This window comes from Bos indicus x Bos taurus, chromosome 12 (genome assembly GCF_003369695.1).
Source record: "Bos indicus x Bos taurus breed Angus x Brahman F1 hybrid chromosome 12, Bos_hybrid_MaternalHap_v2.0, whole genome shotgun sequence".
Taxonomy (NCBI): Eukaryota; Metazoa; Chordata; class Mammalia; order Artiodactyla; family Bovidae; genus Bos; species Bos indicus x Bos taurus.
In genome coordinates this window covers 71,037,368-71,064,349 of record NC_040087.1, presented here as the reverse complement: position 1 = coordinate 71,064,349, position 26,982 = coordinate 71,037,368, and the positions used below count along the sequence as shown (strand labels likewise).

Sequence of the window (26,982 nt, the reverse complement as noted above, 5' to 3'; positions counted from 1 at the left end):
AGATCAATGGAACAGGACAGAAAGCCCAGTGATAAACCCATGCACCTGTGTCACCTACGACAAAGGAAGCAAGAATACACAATGGAGAAAAGACAGTTTCTTTAATAATTGGTGCTGGGAAAACTGGACAGCTACATGTAAAAGAATAAAATCAGAACACTCCCTAAGACCATAAACAAAAATAAACTCAAAATAGATTACAGACATAAATGTAAGATCAGACACTAGAAAACTCTTAGATTAAAACATAGGGAAAACTCTGACATGAACTGCAGCAAACATTTTTACCCACCTCCTAGAGCAATAAAAATAAATGAAACACAAATAAAAGGGACCCAATTAAGCTTAAAAACTTTTGCACAGAAAAAAAAAAAAAAAAACATAAAAAAATACCAAGACAACCTGCAGAATGGGGGAAGGGGGAAGTATTTGCAAATGAAGTGACTGACAAGGGATTACTCTCCAAAATATACAAGCAGTTCATGCAGTTCAATATCAAAAATAAATAAACAACCCAATCAAAAAATGGGCAGAAGATTAAAACAGACATTCTCCAAAGAAAACATACAGATGGCCATAAAGTATGTGAAAAGATGGTCAACATCTCTAATTATTAGAGATATGCATATCAAAACTACAGTGGGAAAAAATGAAAAAAAAAAAAAGCAAAAAACTACAGTGAGGTTTCACCTCACACCAGTCAGAATGACCATCATCAAAAAGTCTACAAACAATAAATACTGAAGAGGATGTGGAGAAAAGGGAACCCTCCTACACTGTTGGTGGGAACGGAAACTGGCACAGCCACTATGGAGGTTCCTTTAAAAACTAAAAATAGAGCTACCGTATGATCCAGCAATCTCACTCCAGGGCATATATCCAGAGAAAACCATAATTCCTAAGGATACATGCACCCTAATATTTACTGCAGCACTATTTACAACAGCCAGGACATGGAAGCAACCTAAAGGCCTGTCAACACAGCAATGGACAAGGAAGATGTGGTGCCATACATACAATGAAATGTTACCCAGCCATTAAAAAGGGCAAAATAATGCCATTTGCAGCCACATGGCTGGACCTAGAGATTTTCAAACTGAGTGAAGAGAAAAAGAGAATATGATATTGCTTACGTATGGAATATAACAAAAGGCTACAAATGAACTTATCTACAAAACAGAAGTAGAGTAACAGATGCAGAAAATAAACTTATGGTTACCAGGGGATAAGGAAGGGAAGGGATACATTGGAAGACTGGGACTGACACATACATACTGCTATATATAAAATATTAAAAAGATAACTAATAAGAAACTACTGTAAAGTACAGAGAACTCTGTAATGATCTATATGGGAAAAGAATTTAAAAAAGAATGGATATATGTATATGTATAGCAGATTGACTTTGCTGTACATCAGAAACTAAGACAACAGTGTAGATGAACTATACCCAAATAAAACTTAACATAAAAATGAAAGAATGGCCTGGGTGAGCCAAAGCAGGGGCCCAAGGCACCATAGGTCTGCTGTAGCAGGCACGTCATACCTGGTCTTTGCTCCTAAAGATTCCAAAAGTGAAAAACAGAAATTCTTTTCTAAAGGACAATTCATTTGAAGTATTTATCAAAATGCAAATTACTAAAAAAATGTATACATGCAGCCCAATGTTCATGGGGTATGAAAAAAGAATCTTTTAAGAAGTGGATATATGTATAACAGATTCACTTGGCTATATACTTGAAATTAACACAACATCATAAATCAACCATACGCCAATCAAAAAAAAATTAAATTGTCTCAACAATGATCTACTGTAAATAAATAAGTAAATGGAAAAAAAATATAAAAGTTCTCATCAAGACACAAATGACTTCACATGGACACTGTGGAGTCACATGCTGCAGACACTTTAATACAACTCATTAGAACCGATGAGTATATATTAGACAAGATGACAAGTGTTTAATAACTACAAACAAAGCTATAAACTGTAAACATACCACAAATATTCGCATCTGTACTTACTTTCTGCCAGAATCAGGGCCCCAAAGGCAACAAGGGTGACAAAGATGGCACAGATGACATCCAGATACACAGCGAGCCATCGGGACGTCGTCAAAAGCAGGAACCAAGCCTCTGCATTTGTGAATCATAATAAGTGTAATTCATAAACAGAAAAACCATGTTCATGAGGGAGAGGATTTTCTCAGTTGAGCTACAGAAGGTTTTACACAAGGTAGGACAGCAAAGTTACACACCTGTAACTTCAAAGGAACCTGAAGATTCCAGAAAACTAGGTTCAACACAAAACAACATATGAGACACAGAGGAATCAGTCCAGGAAGCATGCTTTGAAAACTTCAACCCATGGGTTATCAAGAGAAATACCATCACAGGAAAGAAGATGGAAAAACATCTCATTGGTGTGTTTCCTGTAGTCCTGGGCCTGAACATAACGATCCTCCTCTCAAAGCGTCAGCTGTTCCCAGCTCTGACAGCAGAGAGCACAGCTCACACCGTTTCCAGCACCTTCTGCCCTCACTACAGGGTCTGAGGTGGTTATTCTTAGGAGATCCAGTGTCCACATGACCATCAGCTAACAGGATCTGTATGTGGCTTTCAAAATGCCATGTTATCTTCAAAATACTTTAATGATTGGAAAGTTTGGCCAGGATTTTATAGACTTAGAGGAAATTCTGAATTTTCTACCTAGGTGGAAAAAAAAAAAAAAACCTCTTCACTGATACAAAGCATAATCAAGTAGGTAGCAAATCAGGAAATTATTCTCCTCAATACGTCTGCTACTCTCCATGTCTGCCATGAAAACAGTCAGAAAACCACACCTGAGGGGCAGGAACAGACACCATCTGGTTCTGAAAATAAAATTTTATTGGAACACAGTCATTGGCTGATGTCTGATATTTGCCTGTCTTTGTGCTACAATGGCAAAGGTGAGTAGCTGTAACATAGACAGCACACAAAGCCTACAATATTTTCTATCTGAACCTTTGGGAAAAAAGAAAAATTTACTGACTCCTGCCTTAAAGAGACAGACATCCACAGGGCACAGTGATGGAAGGACAATGCAGGCCAGTCAGGGGAGAAAAGCAGGGCTGTGAGGGGGGAAGAGGGGAACACAGAGCGGGTGCTGAGAGGAAGGGGTGGGGGACGCAGGTGTGCAGAGGGCAACGTGGGCTGACACACAGAGAGGCGCTGGCCAGTCAGGCCACCTGAGACAGAGGTCAGGCCTCAGAAGGCAGCACATCCCATCCTTAGAAATCATCTCCAGAAACGTACAGACCTGAGTGCAAATCCTGGTGTGCATCAAACAGCTCCTGAAACTTCTGTTCAGCTTTGTATGCCCGGATGGTCCAGAGTCCCCGGAGAGAAGATGCTAAATGGGAAAATACCGGGCTCCGAGCTGGGGAAGCAGAGACAGACACACGACAGAGAAAGTCAGGGAGGCTGTATGCGAGGAAACCACTGCCTCCTGGGCTCTGTGGTCACACGTCCTGCCAAAGGGAATCCTCCATGTGACCCTCCAACTCCTGCTCACACCACGCTTCACTTTAATGACCTGGGAATGAGAGATTCTCTTTGAAATTATTTTTGATAAATTCAAAATCCCAGCTAGATTTAGATAAATTCTTTACTGGTTCTTTCATCAAGGTTTTCTCAAACATGCCTCCCTCCAAATTGTTCTGGTGTCTTTCTAGGTGGAAATTGCTCACAATTTTTTAAAGTATACTGAAGTATAGTTGATTTAAAAAAATGTGCTAGTTTCAGATATGCATAGTCCTTCAGTTCTTTTTTCTGATTATATTCCATTACAGGATATTACAAGATACTGAATAAAATTCTCTGTGCTTTACACTAAATCCTTGTTGTTATCTATTTGACATATTAATAGTAGTGTGACTATTAATCCCATACTTCTAATTTGTTCCTCCCCTCCTCTCAGTCCCCTTTGGTAACTGCAAGTTTGCTTTCCATGCCTCTGAGTCTATTTCAAGTTTGTATATAGATTCATTTGTATTATATTTGGATTCCATGTTTAAGTGATATCATATGCGTCTTTCTCTGACTTTCTTTACTAAGAATAATACTCTCTAGATCCATTCTGAAGGAGATCAGCCCTGGGATTTCTTTGGAAGGAATGATGCTAAAGCTGAAACTCCAGTACTTTGGCCAACTCATGCGAAGAGTTGACTCATTGGAAAAGACTCTGATACTGGGAGGGATTGGGGGCAGGAGGAGAAGGGGACGACAGAGGATGAGATGGCTGGATGGCATCACTGACTCGATGGACGTGAGTCTGAGTGAACTCCGGGAGTTGGTGATGGACAGGGAGGCCTGGCGTGCTGCAATTCATGGGGTCACAGAGTCGGATACGACTGAGCGACTGAACTGAACTGAACTGAACTGAGATCCATCCATGTTGCTGCAAATGGCAATATTTCATTCTTTTCCATGGGTGAGTAATTATTGTTCACTAATTTTTTAACCAGTAGCATTTTAAAATTTATTTCCTCATTAGAGTCCTTACCACACTGAATTTTGATGAGTTACTTCCCTGGTGGCTCAGAGGTTAAAGCGTCTGCCAGCAATGTGGGAGACCTGGGTTCGATCCCTGGGTCAGGAAGATCCCCTGGAGAAGGAAATGGCAACCCACTCCAGTACTCTTGTCTGGAGAATCCCACGGACGGAGGAGCCTGGTAGGCTACAGTCCACAGGTTGCAAAGAGTCAGACACGACTGAGCGACTTCATTATTAGGTCAGTAACCTAAGGGCTGGGATAGAGTCAGTACATCTCTCACCCGGGACCAGACCCAGACCCAGGACAGGGTGAGACGAGTAAGGGGAGGGAACAGTTTGCCACCTCCCCCATCCTGGGCCTCCTCCTGCACCTGCGCCAGGAGCCTCTGTGCGGGTCATGGAGCACCCGGCACTGCACCACCCTTGTGTCCACAGGACCCAGCAGATGAGGAGCCTTTGAATGGTCTTGACTTCTGCTCCAGGAACCTGATGGATGTTTTTATATCTGCCTGCTGGACACCTGTCCTGTTGTTTGGCGGGCACTGTGGCATGTGATACTCATATCACCCTTTTAGAATCTGACAGCAGCCTCAGTGTCCATCTTTTGAGTGACTTCATGTGGTTTGGGCCTGATGTCACATGACTGCAAAGGCTGGAGGTATATTTTTCAAATATATCATTTCTGACATATATTTCCTGGGGCCTCCTTTCCTTTTCCTAATCTTTTCCTTTCCTTATCATTTTTGGTAACTTTAGGAGAAGAAAAATTCTCTATTTTCCTTCTACATTAGTTCCAACATGATGAAATACTTTCAAGAATAGTATTAATAGAGTGGATACTCTGTGTTAGGAAGTATGTCATAAACAAGACAAAAATGGTCCCTGGCCTCATGGTGTTCACATCCATCCTCCTTGGACTAAAATGCAAAGTACAACTGACCCATCACCAGCTCCATTTGCCTTAAGGGTCAAACCTAATCTCAGGGGCCATAACTTTCAATCACCTAATGTTAATGGTGAGAAATTCCACAGAACACTCTGCAGAATTTCAGGGGTCTGGTTAATTGCAGTATGAATGGAAGACAGCCTGCACTGCCCTCCCAACCTGAGAGCCCCGGTACTCACTTGTACATTCCAGGCGTTTCACATCTCGTGATGTCTCTAAGAAATATCGCCGAAGAAAAAAGAAAATGATGCCAAGGGGAATCACAGGTATAGCAGTCCAAGGAACTGCAGCCACCATCACACCCACCATACCAATCATAAGTAGAAATGCCTGAAATAGTGAAAATAGAGGCCTTTGTGTCAAGGATACTTTTCAAAGATAAACTTCGTTGATTTGTTAGGATTAAACTCCTTTCCTTGAAAAAACTTGTTGAAACAGCAGGGAATGCTTTCCCTTCCAAAGAAATACAATTATAGGTGGTCCTCATGATGTTTATTGCATGCACCAAACACTCTGATAAGAACTTTCTAAGTATCAGCTCTTGTGATACACTCAGTAGCCCTTTGAGACAGGCATTACTATTTTTAACAGATGAGAATATTTGAGGTACAGAGAGTAGGAGTTGCATCTCAAACTATCAGGAGTCAGCAGGTGTTACTATAGAGATGAGTAAGCATGTATCACAGTAGAGGAATCCAGATGCCTCAGCTATACATGTAGGGATAAAGCAGTGGTTAATTACAAATTCAGAGTAACATACCTAGTAACAGTATTATCTAATTTTACAAATGGAGACAGTGAGGCACAGGGAGAGGTAAAGCAACTTGATGGAGACTGAAAAGCCTCTCACAAAGCTGGGAAGCCCATGTTATGAGCCATTATGACATATTTAAGCTTACTTCCAACATACAGCCACATTTGTATCATTACACTAAGTATTTAAAATACCCATTCCAAAGGTTAATGATTATAACAACACCAGATTCCAGTTACAACGTGTGTACTGTATGTAAGGCCCTGTGCTGAGTTCCATGAACATTCTCTTAATCATCACATTATCCCTTGAGATGATTTACTCTTGAGAAATGATCTTGGTCTAAAAAGATAGCAAGTAGAATAGAAAACGAAATCATTGGTTGGTGCTGATTTAAGCACCCATATTTATCAGGAAAAATATGATACACTGGTGGACAATATCAGGTGATAAGAATGCAATCAACATTTAGTGTCTGCCTGCTATGAAAGTAGGGTGGGGTGGCAGAGACTTGCAGATTCACCCAGTCTGGGCCAAGGCCTTTGAAGTTTATGATCTCAGGTGGATACAAATCCATGGTGATCTGCACAGGGCACAGGGTGTTGGGGAAACACAGGGAAGAATACCTGAATATTTTTAGACAATTCTAAGACTTAATGACTGATTTTACAGGGTTGTTTAACAAATAGAAAGAATAGCATGAATGATTTGCAGGCAGTAATCACAGTTGATGGAAATTTTGACCAAAAGTGAGCTGGGATGAGAAGGTTGAGATGCTTGTCTGAGTTAATACTGGTTGTTCTTTACAGATAAGAATATGAGGTTGGAAGGGTAAGTGGTTGTCCTAAAGTTTCCCAGGAAGGTATTACTTATGCTGGAGAAGGAGAGGATCAGTTTGTGCTCAGGGAATCCCAGAGCCACAGCTGCAGGCAGGAGGAACAAACAACCAGAACTGTGACTCTGTGGCCAGGAGCCCCTGGGAAGCAAACTGCATGATCTGGATGGAGACGCATGTGCTTTTCCTGTTTCTCCCCACCTCTGGTGTGGTATCAAAAGAAAACTCAGAGTGAAGAGGATGGAATTCTGAAGAAATAAATTCTAATCATAAGTGGAGAAAAATAGGGTGGTCTGACCTCCCTCCAATTAGACCTACAGAAAACAATTTCTTACAGCCACTGATTTGACTGTGTACATCCCACCATGCTACAACCTTACAACCTTCATGTTCATGTTCCAGCTCCTTCTATGTCTAGCCTTTGGTCACTTGGCTTGTCATTGTTGTTTGTCAAAAACAAACAAACAAAAAAACTACTATAATGTCAATTATAAAAAATCCAAATTACTGTTTTTTAGCAGACTTGCATCATTTGATGGATAACATTCATCCATTTCAATAATCTGGCTCTCCCCAGGTGTCTTCCCTGGTGGATCAGTCATTAAAGAATCTGACTGCTATGCAGGAGACCCAGGTTTGATCCCTGGGTCAGGAAGTTCCCCTGGAGAAGGAAATGGCAACCCATTCCAGTATTTTTGCCTGGAACATCCCATGGACAGAGTAACCTGGCAGGCTAGAGTCCATGGGGTCAAAAAGAGTCAGACAAGACTGAACGACTAAACCACTCCAGGTCAGGGCCTTTTATGACTAACCCAGCCCGGCAGGTAACCTGGGAAGCAGAGGTAAGATCAAAATAAAGGGCTCCATGGAAGCTGTGCCAATGCTTTTTTATTAGGTACCCACTGAAGACCCATTTCTAATGCTCTCAGAACCTCTGGAGTTAGGTTTGGTCTTTCAGATTTCACAGCCCTAAATTCTAAAGCAATTCAAAAAGGATGTCTCTAAAGGTTTTATTACACACACACACACACACACACACTCACACACACACAGCATATTGGTTTCCCTAGTGGCTCAGATGGTAAAGAACCTGACTATAATGCAGGAGACCCAGGTTTGATCCATGGGTTTAGAAGATTCTCTGAAGAAGGGACTGGCAATCCACTCCAGTATTCTTGCCTGGAGAATTCCATGAGGAGCCTGGCAGGCTACAGTCCATGGGATCCGAAAGAGTTGGACATGACTGAGCACTTTTACTTTTATATGTATATACATTTGTGAATCTTTATTGCCAGTCATATCAAACCCTTTATAGAATTTTGTAGAAGATGAAAATAGTATCTAAAAAAAAGTTAACATCTGAAGAAGGAAACAAAAGTTCCTAATAAACAACAAACACACAATAAATCCCTTTCTTGAAGCCGACCTCATTTCTTTCTTCTACATTCCCAGGAATTCCTAAAAGCCCAATTCAAGCTACACACAATTCCCCTCCTCTGGTTGGATTCCAGGCCCATCTGACGGACCACATCACCATGGCCAGTGCTTCTGCACCTCTGTCACAGTATGGCACAGAGACTAGGATGGATATATAGAAAGAAGCATATTGACCCAAGTCCTGATACTGCCCAAACAAGGAGAATCGTTACTTTTATGTATTTTTATATATTTCCCATTTGGAGCACACCATTTGGGAAATTCTATCCAAAGTCTATGAATCCACATGGACAAATAAAAAACAAATTCTTAGATGAGATCTTCAACTTGAGAGAAAATGGTGATTTTTCACAATTCAGAAAAATTCTTCAGTTTGCAGAGGATGACAATCTATACCTGGAGGAGAAATTCCATTAGCCCAATATTGTGCTGAGATAGGCCTGCAATGTGGAAGACCTGGCTTTAATCCCTGGGTTGGGAAGATCCCCTGGAGGAGGGCATGGCAACCCTCTCCAGTATTCTTGCCTGCAGAATCCCCATGGACAGAGGAGCCTGGAGGGCTACAGTCCATGATGTTGTAAAGAGTCAGACACAGCTGAGTGACTAAGTACACAAGCTTAACACTAACCGAGGGTCAGTGCTAAGTCTTCATGTAAGCAGATACAGTAGCTTGCACGTCTCAGGGAGTTTAGAGATCAGCTCTGATTCTCAAATCCCTCCTTCATCACCCCTGTCTCCTTTGACATAATCCAACTCATAGGTCTGTTAAATCAGGACATTATAAAACATCGGTGAGTCTTAGCTATATGGTGAGATCTATACAAACCCTGAACTTCCTTGTTGAGTCAGATGGTGAAGGATCTGCCTGCAATGCAGGAAGACCAGGGTTTGATCCCTAGGTTGGGAAGATCCCCTGAAAAAGAGAATGGCACCTCACTCCATTATTCTTGCCTGGAGAATTCCATGGACAGAGGAGGCTGGTGGTCCACAGTCCACAAGATTGCAAAGATTCAGACACAACTGAGCAACTAACATGCACACATACACACATACAAACACTAAGACTAAGCTTTTCTAAACCTGCCCTTTGCTTGGGATACATTTATCACATTCTTCATCCCTCATTTGGCTGCCTTGGATCTTTTCACAACCATGTAAGCTCTAGGACCTGGGTATCCTTCAATTAGCTCCCAACTGAGAGTCATGGCTAACTCCACTGAGAGTGAATGGTGGGGTTTGGTTCACAGTTTGTTAACCAGCACAACAGGAAGCTTTAGGGAAACATGGTGTATTTCTTCTTTTATGTTTAGTGTATCTCATTGAGCAATAGCTTCCTTTCTACTTTTGTCAGGGTTCAAGTTTTTTATAAAACTTAAGTCTTGAGTCCACTTATTTGCTAATTTAACAAGGTACACCTTAAAAAGAAGAGCACTATAAAAGTATATCACAGGGAAATCTACTCAACATCCCATGGTAACCTATATGAGAAAATAATCTAAAAAAGAATGAATATGTGTATATGTATAACTGAACCACTTTGCTGTACATCTGAAATAAACACAGTATTATAAATCAACTATATTCCAATAAAATTAAAAAAAAGTTTAAATAAAAAGTCTTAAAAAAGCTAAAAGCCAAGGCTTTTGAGCTCTATCTTATAAATAAAAAAACGGCATATTAAAGTATGTAGAAGAATGAAAATAAGAAAAAAATAGACTCTTGAGAGTCCCTGAGGCAGCAAGTAGTGGAGCCCCCAAAAATAAAATCTGCCACTGTTTGCATGTTTCCCCATCTATTTGCCATGGAGTGATGGGACAGATGCCATGATCTTAGTCTTCTGAATGTTGAGTTTTAAGCCAACATTTTAACTCTCCTCTTTCACTTTCATCAAGAGGATCTTTAGTTCTTCTTCACTTTCTGCCATAAGGGTTGTGCCATCTGCATATCTGAGGTTATTGATATTTCTCCCGGCAATCATGATTCCAGCTGTGCTTCATCCAGTCCAGCATTTCACATGTTATACTCATCATATAAGTTAAAAAAGGAGCGTGACAATATAAAACCTTGATGTACTCCTGTCCCTATTTGGAACCAGTCTGCTGTTTCATGTCCAGTTCTAACTGTTGCTTCTTGAACAGCATACAGATTTCTCAGGAGGCAGGTAAGATGGTCTGGTATTCCCATTTCTTTCAGAATTTTCCAGTTTGTCATGATCCACACAGCCCCGGCTGATCCAGGGTATTCGAAGGAGAGACGGCGGTAGGCGAAGATCAGGAAACAATTGCTTAATTAAATGTTAATTAAGGATATAAAGAGTAATAGAATGAGGATAGCTCAGTGAGGAAATTCAGTGTAGAAAAGAGGCTGAATAATTCAGCCAGAAGGTAAGAGAAAGAATGACATGGTGAGACCAAGTTTCGGTGAACAAGGCCCGCACTTTACTTTCCAAAGTAGTTTTTATACCTTAAGTTATGCATAGAGGATAATGGGGGAAGGGGTAGAGTCATGCAGCAAGCCAGGCTTTCTTCCTGCAGACTTATCATATGCAAAAGCTTAGGTGATTTGCATCATCTTCTGGCCCAGAGGCCTGTTAACATTTTAAGACCCTTTCTTCACAAAACTTATTTTTCTCTAAAGGTGATAAGTCAAGTGCCACCCTCCAAAAGCATTAGATAAAGTTGCATTCCTACAGAGCAAAGGTGTGGTGGGCTATAACAAGAAAAAGAATTAACTCAAGGGTCCCAGGTTACAAACATTAAAGCTACTACTTACACCAATTATATTAATCAATACACTGCCAGGGACACAGCAGGTAAGGGATATGGAAACTTAGCAGCAAACATTGGCCCAACAAGTGAAAATCCCTTCACCAATACAATTTCTAATCAATCTTTTAACTACTCAAAAGAATCTGTGTTTAGACAGTTTAGAACACCTCCTGCCTCTCACAGTTGGGAGGCTCTGAACAATCACATGTGGCTGGAAAAACCTATTCAGGCAGGCTAGAGGATTTCCAAAGGAGTTTGTAGGTTAAACACTGTCACACCCAGGAATTATTAACTGGAACTGTAAGCTAACTCTTTTTTCAGAGAGAGGTAGTGGGGGACAGCCCCCCGTAAAGTCAGAGGTGTAGGTGAAAGCACAAAGCAGAAAGTAGGCAGACTCTGGTTTTGGGGCTAGATGCTCGAGAATTTCCAAGGGGACTCCTGAAGCTCGATCCCGCCTTTGAGTATGCCTACCCTCCTTCCTCATGACCTTTGTCATGGGCAGGGTTCATCACACTGGCTCCCGGCAGTGATAGAATTCCAGTTGAGCTATTCCAGATCCTGAAAGATGATGCTGTGGAAAGTGCTGCACTCAATATGCAATATGCAATATGCACTCAATATGCAATATGCCGGCTCCCGGCAGCTTTGGTGTTGTCAGTAAAGCAGATGCTTTTCTGGAACTCTTGCTTTTTCTGCAATCCAACAGATGTTGGCAATTTGATCTCTAGTTCCTCTGCCTTTTCTAAAACCAGCTTGAATATCTGGAAGTTCACAGTTCACATACTATTGAAGCCTGGCTTGGAGAATTTTGAGCATTACTTTGGTAGCATATGAGAAGAGTGCAATTGTGTGGTAGTTTGAACATTCCTTGACATTGCCTTTCTTTGGGATTGGAATGAAAACTGACCTTTTCCTATGGCCGCTGCTGAATTTTCTAAATCTGCTGGCATATTGAGTGCAGCACTTTCACAGCATCATCTTCTAGGATTTGAAATAGCTCTACTGGAATTTGATCACCTCTACTAGCTTTGTTTTAGTGATGCTTCCTAAGGACCACTTGATTTCACATTCCAGGATGTCTGGCTTTAAGTGAGTGATCACACCATTGTTTTTATCTAGGTCATGAAGATCTTTTTTGTATAGTTCGTCTGTGTATGCTTCCACTTCTTCTTTTTTTTTTTTTTTTTTTTTAAAGGGCATGAATGCATTTATTTCAGGATAAAATTTGGAGGTTTTTATTTATTTTTTTTTTATTTTATTTTATTTTTAAACTTTACATAATTGTATTAGTTTTGCCAAATTCTTTTTAATATCTTCTGCTTCTGTTAGGTCCATACCATTTCTGTCCTTTATTGTGCCCATCTTTGCATGAAATGTTCCCTTGGTATCACTAATTTTCTTCAAGAGATCTCTTGTCTTTACCATTCTATCGCTTTCCTCTATTCTTTGCATTGATCACTGAGCAAAGCCTTCTTATCTCTTCTTACTTTCCTTTGGAACTCTGCATTCAAATGGATATTATATTTCCTTTTCTCCTTTGCCTTTAGCTTTTCTTCTTTTCTCAGCTATTTGTAAGACCTCCTCAGAAAACATTTTGCCTTTTTGCATTTCTTTTTCTTGGGGATGTTCTTGATTAATGCCTCCTGTACAATGTCATGAACTTCTGTCTTTAGTTCTTCAGGCACTCTATCAGATCTAATCTTTTGAATCTATTTGTCACTTTTATTGTATAATCATAAAGGATTTGATTTGGGTCATAGCTGAATGGTCTAGGGGTTTTCCCTACTTTCTTCAATTTAAGTCTGAATTTGGCAATGAGGAGTTCATGATCTGAGCCACAGTCAGCTCCCCATCTTGGTTTTGCTGATTGTATAGAACTTCTCCATCTTTGGCTGCAAAGCATATAATCAATCTGATTTCAGTATTGACCATCTGGTGATGTCCATGTATACAGTTTTCTCTTGTGTTGTTGTGTTGTTTTATTTTATTTTATTGTTTTGGCCATACCATGCAGCTTGTGGGATCTTAGTTTTCCTACCAGCAATTGAACCCAGGCACACAACAGTGAAAGCACCAAGTCCTGACCATTGGACCACCAGAGAATTTCCTGAATACATAATTTTTTAATTTTCCACAGAAAAGACTTTAAGTCTAGAGGGCTTCACAAAAATATTTTGCAGAAAAGTTTTACCAAACTTTTCCAGAGTACATGAGTCCAGCATTATCATGATATAAAAACCAGATAAAGACATTAAAAGAAGGAAAAATTACAAATGTAACTGCCTTGGGATATTAAACAACATACCAATGAACTGAATCTAGCAATATAAAAAAGATAATACTCCACAATCTAACTTGACTGGGCAAGTCCAAAATGCTCAGGTTTGGCGGTTACAAAGGACAGACTGGAACCCTTGGGTAGGAGCTGATGCTGTTCTCCGCAAGCAGAATTTCTTTTCACTTCAGGGAAGGCTTAGTTCTTAAAGCCTTACAACTGACTGAACTGTGCCCACTGGACTATGTAGGATAATTGTTCCTACTTAAAATCAACTGATAATGGGCTTCAATCACATCTACAAAATACCTACAAAGCAACACACAGATCACTTTTTGATTGAATAACTGAGGAATGTAGTCTGGTCAAGCTGACACTTTAAAGTGGCCATTAAAAATGGAAATATTTCCCATGTATTTTCTTGAGGCTACATAATTCTGATACAAAAAGCTGACAAAATATTTTAAAAAGCTAATTATAGACCAATATCCTTCATGAACAACAGATACAAAAATTCTTGACAAACTACATACAGCAATATATAAAAGCAACGCTACATTACAACCAAGTAAACTCTATTCCAGGAATGTTAAGTTTAACTTTTTCAATCTGACAACAGATACCTATCTACAAAATTGGAATTAATATTATTTGTAATGAAAAAATATATTGAAAGATTTTGCCCTAAGAGTACAAGATTAACTGATCTAACCCAAATATCTTCAACACTAACTGGAAACTCCAGACACAAGAAGTCAAGAAAAGGAAATAAAAGTCATAAGTATTGGAAATGAAGATACAAAACTGTCATTATTACAGCTGACATGACTGTATATGGACAAAATCCTACAGAACTAAAAAAAACAAAAACAAAAAAACAAACTACTGCCATCAACTCCAGGCAATGCAAAGTTAATTCACACATAAATCAACTATATTTCTATAGACTAACAACCAGCAAGTTTATAATGGCATCAGAAACAAGCCTTCTCTAGTGGTCCAAGTAGTTAAGAATCCATCTGCCAATGCAGGAAACACGGGTTCTATCCCTGGGAAGAATCCACATGTTCAGAGAAGCTGAGCCCATGTGCCACAGCTACTGAAGCCCATGCACCCTACAGCCCGTGTTTTTCTTTTTCTTTAACCTTATATATTTTTAATTTTTTAATTATTATTATTTTTTTTACTTTACAATATTGTATTGGTTTTGCCATACATCAATATGCATCCTCCACACGTATACACGTGTTCCCTATTCTGAACCCCCCTCCCACCTCCAGCCCATGTTTTTCAACAGGAAAAGCCACCAGAATGAGAAGCCCACCCACAGCAACTAGTCACCCACTCTCCCCGCAACTAAAGAAAGCCCACCAGTAGCAAAGGCACAGTGCATCCAAAAATAAATAAAAAATTTTAAAAACAATCTAATAACACCATGAATAAATTTAACCAGAGAAGTGTAAGATGTCTATACTAAAAATTACAACATATTTCTAAAATTAAAAAAGACCTAAATAAGCAGAGAAAGATACATATTCATAATTGCAGGTCCAATATTGTTAAGACTCAGACTTCTCAAATAACCTATGGCTAAAAGGAAATATTGATAAAATTTTCAGCAGGCTTTTATTTAAAAGCAAATTGGAAGGCTTCTAACATTTATACATAAAAGTAAAGGATACAAAATGACCAAATTAACCTTGACAAAGAAGTACAAAGTTAGATAATTTAAACTATGGGTTTCATCTCTTTTTAAAATGTACAGTAATTAAGAATGCAGTATTGGTATAAGGATCTAAATATTGGTACAAACTGAAACTTTTGAGGAACAAAATAAATTATACAGATGCAGATTATCTTATTTCAATGCATAAAAGTCTTTAACAAATGTGTCCAGAATAATTGGAAAAAATAAACTTCAACCACTAATTAGTCTTTCACATACAAAAAATAGTGCAAGATGCATCAATATCTAAAAAGGTAGAACATAGAAAAGTATCTTCACACTCCTAAGAACGTGCAAAGATTTCTTAGGATACAAAAACATCAACTACAAAAGAAAAGAAAAAAAAAGGTAAACATTAGACGTGATCAAAATTAAACCTTGATCTCTACTAAGGACAAGCCACTGACTGGAAGAAAATATCCACAAAGCACTAGTATTACATATATATTAAAAATAAACATCCCTAAGGGGGATTTGAGGAAGGGGTTGGGGAAGGGATCAGCACCCACAGATCTCAAAATGACAAAGTCATTGTTCAGTGGGAGAGGCTGGAATACTCTCTACACACTTTCCCTGACATCTCCACACAATGAAATATAAGTGTCAGTGGTGCTGAGACAAGTAAAGTCTGCAAAAGCAAGTGACCCATAATAACATATTACACTGAGTCTCAGGCTTCGTTCACAATATCCAGATGCACTGGCCTGTTCTTTTGTGCTCCTCTCTCTGGAAAGAAATGACTGAGGACACCTCCTTCACATCTTCTTTTTCTTGGGCATTTTCACTTCATAAAACTTCAGTCAGTGAGTTCTACGTGTGCTGAGGAGGTAATGACACAGACCCTGGTGGTCTCACCACTGGTTGCTCAAGAGGCCTCAGAATAAGCCCTTTGTGTCCACGGAAGGATGTGAAGAGTCAGTTGAGCTCTGCCAAGCTGCTGATTTTTTTTTTTTTTTTTTTCCCTGAATGAGGGGTGTGTGGGAAATAAGCATTTTAGAACTTAGTTTTCCTCAATAAATTACAGTATTTTGCTGAGAGCAGCTGTGTGCAAGTTCACACACTCAGAACAGTCCCAAACTTTTTTTTGAAAACTAAAATGCCTAAACTTAAAATGCCTAGGTTTAGGCATTTTAACTTCCACATCTCACCTTCAATTTCACTTATTTAGCAATAGGAAGACTCCTTGGAGATGATGATTTCAATGACAAGAATTATAGATAATTGAGATCCTTATTCAGTGCTATTTGGGACTTTGGCAAATTGTATGAAAATTACATTGCTCTGAAATAGTTAATGCTCAGTGGTCTGTCTTGAAAACAACTGATTTTTATTCTGTGAGTCTACCGAAGAAAGCGTCCATTAAAATCTTTAAGGATTACAAACTTAGAATCTGTGTGATACAAACTCATGAGATGATATTTATGGGCCTGGAAACTGTCTCTGAAAATAACTTTAATGCAGCATAATGCCATTTTGCCAAAGGCAAAAGGAGACGAGGGCAGTAGAGAATGAGATGGCTGATGGCATCACCGATTCAATGGACATGAATTTGGGCAAACTCTGGGAGATAGTGAGGGACAGGAAGGTCTGGCGTGCTGCAGTCTATGGGGTGGCAAAGGGTCAAACATGACTTAGCAACTGAACAACGACAAATGCCACTGTCATCAGACTATTTCTCTTACCTAAAACACACATGGTATTTTTAAAATTAGGTATCCATTACTTAGTGTTCAACATGCATTTAGATGTTATGTGAAAAATATTAAAATGTCTTCATTTTTATCTGCACAACAAACCTTAGGAAGCGAGTATTATTTTCTCCATTTTACAGAAAGGAGAGTGGGGCAGCTTTGTGGGGGTAGAGATGGTAAGAGGGAGAGCTGGGACTGGGGCTTGGAAACGGAGACTGCGGGGCTCTGCACTGCCACAATTTAAAGCTGTTGACATCATGAATGATTATCAGGTGCAATCACACCACATAAGTTGATTTTTTATGCTGTTTTACTTCATCCTTAGAAATAGTGAACAGCTCCAATTTTCCCAACAACTCTAATGGGACTGAACGGGAAACCTATCTGGTAGCTGTCAGTGTACAGGATGGTGCACAAACTCATGATCGCCCTCTGTTGGGAGGTGGTCTCTGAGTTACATCGTCTTAGTGGATGGATTGTCCCGCAGTGTGGACCACTACACAGTATCCAGGCTTTTCATTAGCCACACTTGGTATCACTATTACAAAATATTAAATAAATTATCTGAGATTCCATTTATGAAATCTCTCATTTATGAAATGAGAAGGAATTAGATGAGGAAAAGAAGTAATACATACTTTAGAAGTAAATACATACTTGAAGTAATAAAAATAAAAATGATCAAGAATTTTCCAAGGTTTAGCAAATACACCAAGGATGAGCAGAACCATCAAAAATGAGTTTGAACACAGTTGGCTCTAAACAAAAGTGAGCAACACCATTCCAAGCCTTTCCCTTCCCCCCTCTCAGCTGGACAGACAGAAAGACTGGGTCCCACACAGGAACTCTGATTCTACCAGCATCTCATGCCCCACCATCCACAGAAGCCTTTTCCTCTCATCTGGGATCAAAGGTCACCTCCTAGAAGCTCTGGCTACCCCTGGACTAGGTTCCTTTACTGCCTCCAGCCCCCACATGTAATTTGCCTTCCAAGACTTCCTCCACAGAGCTCCCACAATTAGGATTCCAAAGCCATCAAGGGTTGAGTCTCTGAATGTCTTCCTTCCCTGGGGGACTGGAGGAGACCCATAAGGACAGGGCTTCATGCCTGACTCACTCCTGTATCTCAGGGCCTCAACTCTAATCCCTGTTTGTTGAAGAGAAGGAGGGAAGAGAGGGAAAAAACCACCCATCATCGCTCATACTCCCCTCTCAGAAACTAAAATCTCAAACAACCAGCAACATCTCCTCAGACCCTACATCCAGATGGGCCTCTCTTCTGATTTATTCAAACTCCTTCCAGGAGTAGCCTGTTTTCACCTCAACTCCCTCCATGCCTCCTGGATTTGCAGCCCTTTGCTCTCTAACTCCTCCCATCTGAAACCTGCTCCTCAGGTCACCAGACACCTCCTGATTTCAAATCAATCAACAAGTTTCCATGGACTCACCTTCTCGTTTGCACTAAACAGACCTGTCTTCCTCAGGTCTCCACTGTATCTCCTCCTCTCATCCTTGCTGTTCATTATGTGTCTTCTGTACTTCCCTTCTCTCTCTGCTTCTCTCTGAATATCAAGCCTTCCCTAAGCTTCTGATCTTGGCTCCTAAACTCCTTCCCTCTCTCTTGGCAATATTATCCACCTTCGGAGATTTAACTACTTGCTCAGTGAAGAATACATAAGCTCCATGCTCATCCCAGGCCTCTCTATCAAAGAGCAGACTCTTACTTCTAATGAACTACAGGATGCCTCCACCAAACTTCAAGATAATTGAACTACAAGTGGTAGAGTAGGGAATGGAAATCGCCTAGACTAGAATTTTCTCTCCTCTTTAATGAGAATATTTCCTACTGAAATCAGGTAGCATCTATCCCTGTCCCTCTATATGCCAGGCAAAATATGTGACAAATTTTGATTATGAGGTCTAACGAACCATATGCTAAGCACACAGTGGAAACCCAACCTTGGCCTAGCTTACTGTAGCAAAGAAACAGAACCTTTCACAAAATCCTTTCAAAGGAATTCATAATCACTGTCAAAACATGACACTGTTTTCAGGGAAAATTTTTCTGGGGATAAATTATGTAGCTAAACCCAGCAGGGCACATTTATAAAATAAGTCTGCAAAAGAGAAGAAAACAACTGGACATCTTCGCAGGAAAAGCCCTCTGCCTCCGAGTCTCAGCTTAGTTCTCACTGGTAACAGTGGAAGTCTTGCCCACTGACTGCACTGTCTGTAGGACACTGTTGCACTGTTCATTGCTGCATTTCTGTGTGCAGCTTTGGACACATGTATTTCATTTCCAAAATTAACACTTGGAAAGAAAAAGTAAATTCCCCACAGGCTTAATCACTGATAAGTAGACAGAATAACAGAAAAAAAAGAAAAACAAATACACTCCATAAAAGCAACAACACTGAATATGACAATGAGAGCTGAGATGACCTAACATCATTCCTTAGACTCTCAAGTTCACAGACAAACAGGCTGGGTAGAAGGGATTTCTGTAAGTCTTTGTCTCTCTTTCTTTTTTAAGAACTACAAGTGGTAGATAAGGAAATGGCAACCTTAGAAGGAAATGGCAACCCACTCCAGTATTCTTGCCTGGAGAATCCCAGGGACAGGGGAGCCTGGTGGGCTCCCTATGGGGTCACACAGAGTCGGACATGACTGAAGCAACTTAGCAGCAGCTTAGCAGCAAGACAGAGTAATCAGCTTACGGAAAGCAAAACTGCCTACAAAACCAAAAAACATTTTCTGAGATGACTTTGGTCCTGTAATCAAATTACTGGCTTAAAGCCTTTGTATCTTCAATAAGCGCTCTCTATTGTCCTTTTTGGACTTCCCAGGTGGCTTAGTGGTAAGAATCTACCTGCAATGAAGGAGACGCCAGAGACACAAGCTTGATCTCTGGGTCAGGAATATCCCCTGAACAAGGAAATGGCAACCCACTCTAGTATTCTTGCCTGAGAAATCCCATGGATGGAGAAGCCTGGCAAGCTGCAATCTATGCAGTCACAAAAGAGCCGTACACAACTTAGTGACTAACAACAACATTGTCCTTGTTAAAGTATTATTCTCACCTTATTTTTACCCAATCTTTGCTTTGTAAGTAACCACACATGGCTTTATCCAAATTAAATGCTGCACTAAATATTTGTCCTCTGTGGTAATACAATGCATAGTGCTCGTGCTCAGTTGCTCAGTACGGCTCTTGCAGCCCCCTGGACTGTAGCCCGCCAGGCGACTCTATCTGTGGAATTTTCTAGGCAAGAATACTGAAGTGGATCACCATTCCCTTCTCCAGGACATCTTCTAACTCAGGGATCAAATCCATATTTCTTGCATCTCCTGCATTGGCAAGTGAATTCTTTACCACTAAGCCAGCTGGGAAGCCCAATACAAAGCATAATTTAGTTAATCTAGGCTATCTTTCCATGAGAGGTGATTATTTCTATATTATGAAATGCACTTACAGTAAAGGAAATCCACGCCAGACACCTGGAAGGCAGAGGGAGAACCACTTACCCAGCATGCTGCTGTTCAGAACAACCTTGACGTGACTGTGTAGCCACTCCCACCCCAGGTGTTTCTCATGTTAACTCGGCCTTCCCATCACAACTGCACCTTTCTCTCACAAACATGACCTTTACTGAAGATAACAGGATGCATTGCCAGGCTGAAAGACCATCCTTAGCCCCTGTGAGAAGGCCTTGAGAAACAGGCACCCTGCTATTCCCTGTGAAAACTCTGACAGGACTGTTATGTTACCTGGATGAAATCTTGAAATATCAGAGGCAGCAAGTCATCCATATGCCCAATGTCTTTGGAGAAACGATTTAAAATTCTTCCTGCAAGAACAGGATATGAGAAATAGCTCATTTCCTCAGATAGAAGCTTTAAGAGAAACAATTCATGAACAAATCAAAACAATAATTTTGAAGAATATATATTTAGGAACTTCCTTGGTGGTACAGTGTCTCCAGTGCAGGGGACATGTGTTCAATCCCTGGTCCGGGAAGATTCCACATGCTGCAGAGCAGCTAAGCCTGTGTGCCACAACTACTGAAGCCCATATGCCTAGAGCCTGAGCTCTGCAACAGAAAAAGTGACCACAGTGTGAAGCCCAGGCACTGCAATGAGGAGTAACCCTTGCTCACTGTAACTAGAGAAAGCCCACATGCACCAACAAAGACCCAATGCAACTAAAAATAAATAAATAAATCTTAAAAAAAATAAGGTACATGTATTAAATACTTTCTGGAGAAGGAAAAGGCAACCCACTCCATTTTTCTTGCCTGGAGAATCCCCAGGGACAGCAGAGCTGGCGGGCCACAGTCCATGGGCTCATGAAGAGTTGGACACGACTGAGTGACTAAGCACCATTAAATATTTAATGCATTGGGCTTCCCTAGGGGCTCAGTGCTAAAGAATTTGCCTGCCAATGCTGGAGACATAAGAAACAGGGGTTCAATCCCAAGGTCAGGAAGATCCCCTGGAGGAAGAAATGGCAACCCACTCCAGTATTCTTTCCTGGGAAATCCCATGGACAGAGTAGCCTGGCAGGCTACAGTTCATAGGACTACAAAAGAGTCAGACATGACTAGCAGTAAAACAAGAACAAATTTAATATATTACAAATTCATATGAAATAAGCCAATGTCAGTGGTAAAAAGAAAGACAAAATAGGATGATACCTAAAGAGAAACAAAAATACCACCAAATGGCAGTGGTTGGGGAATTGAAATTGAGCCCTGATTTTTAAAAGAATGGGGGAATCTTGTGGCAGTGTCAGGAAGGGTTGGTGGATTTGAGAATTTCCCTCCCTTTAGATCCATCCTATCTAAGACTCACTCCAAGAGCTAAACTGGCAAACAAACAGTTGCAAAACACCTAAGTTAATCCTAACTGTCACACCAATTGGGCTTTAATTATCAAGATTAATTTCCCCAAGTGATACTCTTTAAATCAACAAAATTATAACCTCTCTGTAATTTTTTTTTTCCCTCCAGATGGCTCACAGCACCTCACATTTTGGAAAATTATGGATTGTGGCCATTTCCCAGCTGTGAGTTTACTAGTCGGGTAATAAGTCGTTATTTTCAGAGGAGTACTGGGTGTGAAAAGCACAGACTTGTGAATAAGCATCTAAGAAGACCAACGGGATGTAGACAGGAAAACAGAAATATTACTAAATGACTAAGATTGATTTTATTTCCCTTCTCATAATCCACAATAATAGTATATCCTTAAGGCTGCAGGATAAAATATGGGAATTTCTGGTAAATATCTGGTATAAACTAAAAATGTCACTTGTCACATCAGTAAACAAAGGATGCTGCAGCCACCCCTGAAAGGGTGCTCCCTGAGGAGACTCAGGATGAGAAAAACGGGACACTGGTCCCAGACAGGGGAGGTGCACATCAAAGGAACTATAACAGGGAGGAGCCAATTTTGACTCCATGCTGGATCTGTTTCTTTGACCATTGCTATTCATTGCTTTTGTCAAGTAAACCTGCCCCTCTGCATGAAGGTTAAAGTGGCTTTTTTTCAGGTCGCAGGGAGACAATCTGACCCTCACCAACTGTGAATGGATGCAGAAAAGACAAAATGAACAAATACCCTCTTATTGTACAAGATAAATGGCCTTTTGACGTTATTTCCCTGCCTCCTCTCCTCTCTGTTCTATAAAAGAACCAGGCATCCAGACCCAAATAAGATGGTTATTTTGACACATTAGTCTACCATCTTCTCAGTCTGCCGGGTTTTCAAATAAAGTCATTATTCTTTGCCTTAACACATTGTCTGTAAGATTTACCAGCCTTGTGAGGCAAGCAGAGTAAGCTTGAACTTGGTAACAAGTAATACCAAATAATACCTCTGTGTGGTTTTCTCTTCATGCCATCATATATCACAAAGTCCATATAAACAATCTATTACAAATTCTACTTTTGAAAATAAACACAGGGAAGAGTTCAATATAATACACTGCTAAAAGAGTAAATAACTGATGCCCCTAAACCTTTGAGCCTATCTTTGCAGTACTTATTTGCGCTTCTATTTTCTTGAAGCAATGAAGTTCTGATGATAGATGCAGGAGGGGAAGACAAGATACACACTGTGTATGCCTGCTGCTCTTGGATTAGTGACCTTAAAGGTTTAAACTTTGTTCCAAATCCTTGAATAATAAATCAGAATCTGGAGATGCCTACAGGTCATCGAGATCCTGGTTAAAAATGGTCACAAACTCAGTCCCACTCGATGCTCCCAAAATTACAACTGCAGTTTTCATATTAACAGGAAAAGTAGAGCAACATTATAGCCATAATAGCAAAGACTCTTCCAATCACTTCCTCACTCTGGCTTCATAATAAGATGAAATCTGTGTGTGCCTCTACAGTTTACCATCTTGTGCTCCTCATAATGCCTGAACTAAAGAACGTGTGTTTAAAAAGTTGACTTAAAACTCAATTCATAAAACTAAGATCATGGCATCTCGTCCTGCCACTTCATGGCAAAGAGATGGGGAAACAATGGAAACAGTAACAGACTATTTTGGGGGGCTCCCAAAATCACTTCAGATGGTGACTGAAGCCATGACATTAAAAGATGATTGCCCCTTGGAAGAAAAGCTATTACCAACCTAGATAGCATATTAAAAAGCAGAGACATCACTTTGCCAACAAAGGCCCATCTAGTCAAAGTTATGGTTTTTCCAGTAATCACGTGTGGCTACTATACATGGACTATAAAGAAAGCTGAGCACTGAAGAATTGATGCTTTTGAACTGTGGTGTTGGAGAAGACTCTTGAGAGTCCCTTGGACTGCAAGGAGATCTAACAAGTACATCCTAAAAGAAATCAGTTCTGAATATTCAGGAAGGACGGATGCTGAAGCTGAAACTCCAATACTTTGGCCACCTGATACGAAGAACCGACTCATTGGAAAAGACCCTGATGCTGGGAAAGACTGAAGGCAGGAGGAGAAGGGGATGACAGAGGATGAGATGGTTGGATGGCATCACTGACTCGATGGACATGTATTTGAGTAAGCTCTGGGAGTTGGACAGGGAAGATAGACAGGGAAGCCAGTCCATGGGGTTGCAAACAGTTGAATATGCCTGAGTGACTGAACTGAACTGTTGAATAAATCTGTTGAATAAAGATGCTTCCCTAAACAGTCTTATTTAATCCTCACAACAGTCTTGTGAAACAGGAAGGGCAGCAGTCATTCCCATTTCACAGGAGAGACGTTCCCAGACACCATGTCGACATTCTCACTGAGGTTCATTAGGCATTGAGCCTGTCCTAAGTGCTGTGAATGTATTAACCTGCTTAATGGCCACAACATCAAGATACTATAAACAATATCCTCATTTTATAGGTAAGAAAACTGAGATACAGAGAAATTAAATAACTAGCTATTACTATTAGTAATTAGCACTGGGACTGTACCCAGGAATTTGGCTCCTGAGTCCATACTTATAATCATGACAACATCCTGCCTGGAGATTTTCCTGCCCAGTAGTATCTACCTACTTTGGCCTTGATCGCAAAGCTAGCTGATGGCCAGGCCAAGGCTACTGTCCTCCCTCCAGTCACATCCCTGCCTCATCAGGCCCTGCCAATCATCACCTGCAGAAACAAAGCCACCCTGGGCCTCAGCACAAATCTAACCAACTGAACAGAGTGGCATGTGTGCTGATGAACTACTTCTTCATAGAAACCCAGGTCAGGAGGCTACCTTCCAAACAAAGCAAGACAGATCAAAGGCCTCAGGGTGGAGGAAGCAACCACTGGGAAACCTTTAGGGACACTCTTACTTAATACTGAAGATCCACCTGCTATATAAGACAAGACATCTTTAATGTAACCACAAGGCCATTGTAAAACTAGAGTTCATTTTATTGAAGAGGACTGTTTACATATTTCACTGATCTTGTATTTTAATTAATTTTACATTACCATTTAGGTAAAACTCAAAATATGAGCACATATCAGAGGTCTGTAGTCCCAGAAATGGATGGACAATGAAAGAGAGAAACATACAGCCTGTCTTCTGTAGAGACATTCCTGGAAGAAGGTATTTCCTAGTTAGCTTAACACTATGTAACACAGCCAACGTTTCAAAACTAGTCAAAAACATATTTCAACACGTTTTCATCATCTGTTGGATGTTTCAAATGCCACATGACAAATGGACTCCTAAATCATCCTGTAAAGTAAACATTCATGTATTTTTACAGATATGAATGCTGCTGCTAAGTCACTTCAGTCGTGTCCAACTCTGTGCGACCCCATAGATGGCAGCCCACCAGGCTCCCCCATCTCTGGGATTCTCCAGGCAAGAACACTGGAGTGGGTTGCCATTTCCTTCTCCAATGCATGAAAGTGAAAAGTGAAAGTGAAGTCGCTCAGTTGTGTCTGACTCTTAGCGACTCCATGGACTGCAGCCCACCAGGCCCCTCCATCCATGGGATTTTCCAGGCAAGAGTACTAGAGCGGGGTGCCATTGCCTTCTCCACAGATATGAATAAATTGGAATAAAAGCTTATATGTTCCTATATTCACATTTTCTCTGGTAGGAAAAATTACCAATGAAACTCTTTGTAGAAAATGAATAAACATACACAGTGATTTTCTTCCAAGCATCTCTTCCATTTTCAAATATGAAAATGTAATCAGGCACTAAGTGTGTTAACAAGACATATTCACTAAGAAACTTGAGTGTCTGACTTACCTATTGGATTTCTATGGAAGAACAATACCGGAGCTCTTAAAATGGTCTCCAACATTTTGTTGTGCAAAGTTTGTGAAGAATTAACAAGGATGTAGAATATCAACAGAGACTTTGTGATGCCAAAAAGGACAGTAGACACAGTTAACCCTGAAATAAAGAAACATCACTTAGCACAAGATCTCATCTTATCCTCAATCATGCTAAAGCACAGCAGGCAGTTTAAAAAGATACTGTGTATTTCATTCTATAAATAAAAATTTTATAGATATTTACATATATAGAATATAGAAACATGGGGGGAAAATGTGTAAACTGCAGTTTCATTCTAGGCTTGCCTAATTCAGTTACAAGTTCTAATAAAACTTAAAATAAAGATAATTATACAAGTAGCTAATCTTCCTTTCTCCATATTTCAAATCTCATTATTTACATGTCCCATAATCTAAAAGTAAGGTATGCTTTGGTGAAAGTGAACATGTTAGGTGCTCAGTCGTGTCATACTCTTTCAAAGTCCATGGACTGTGGACCCCAGGTTTCTCTATCCATGGAATTCTCCAGGCAATTCTCTATCCATGGAATTCTCCAGGGAAGAATACTGGAATGGGTTGCCATTCCCTTCTCCAATACTTTGCTACCAGCACATGAATTAACAGGGAAAAGAAGAAATGATCTATCATTTCCTTGTAATTTACAAGGAAATTTACTCTACTGTATGGATCACAATAAACAGTGGAAATTTCTGAAAGAGATGGAAATACCAGAGCACCTGACCTGCCTCTTGAAAAACCTATATGCAGGTCAGGAAGCAACAGTTAGAACTGGACATGGTTTTCTATATATAGGCCTTTAGTTTCTTTAGGTAGATATATTCCTAAGTATTTCATTCTTTTCATTGCAATGGTGAATGGAATTATTTCCTTAATTTCTCTATTTTCTCATTATTAGTGTATAGGAATGCAAGGGATTTCTGTGTGTTGATTTTATATCCTGCAACTTTACTGCAGCACTGTTTATAATAGCCAGGACATGGAAGCAACCTAGATGTCCATCAGCAGATGAATGGATAAGAAAGCTGTGGTACATATACACAATGGAGTATTACTCAGCCATTAAAAAGAATACATTTGAACCAGTTCTAATGAGGTGGATGAAACTGGAGCCTATTATACAGAGTGAAGTAAGCCAGAAAGAAAAACACCAATAGAGTATACTAACACATATATATGGAATTTAGAAAGATGGTAACGACAACCCTGTATGCGAGACAGCAAAAGAGAC

The 26,982-nt window shown here is 40.1% G+C and overlaps 1 protein-coding gene across 1 annotated transcript in view; it reads right to left on the bottom strand.

Annotated features, from left to right (window-relative positions):
- LOC113902124 (multidrug resistance-associated protein 4-like) overlaps positions 1 to 26,982 on the bottom strand; it is a 137,115-nt gene that overhangs the window by 50,578 nt on the left and 59,555 nt on the right. The window contains 5 exon segments of the mRNA XM_027557078.1: positions 2,026 to 2,136; positions 3,302 to 3,421; positions 5,662 to 5,812; positions 20,737 to 20,816; positions 25,705 to 25,851. Coding sequence (XP_027412879.1) covers positions 2,026 to 2,136; positions 3,302 to 3,421; positions 5,662 to 5,812; positions 20,737 to 20,816; positions 25,705 to 25,851 — 609 coding nt within the window.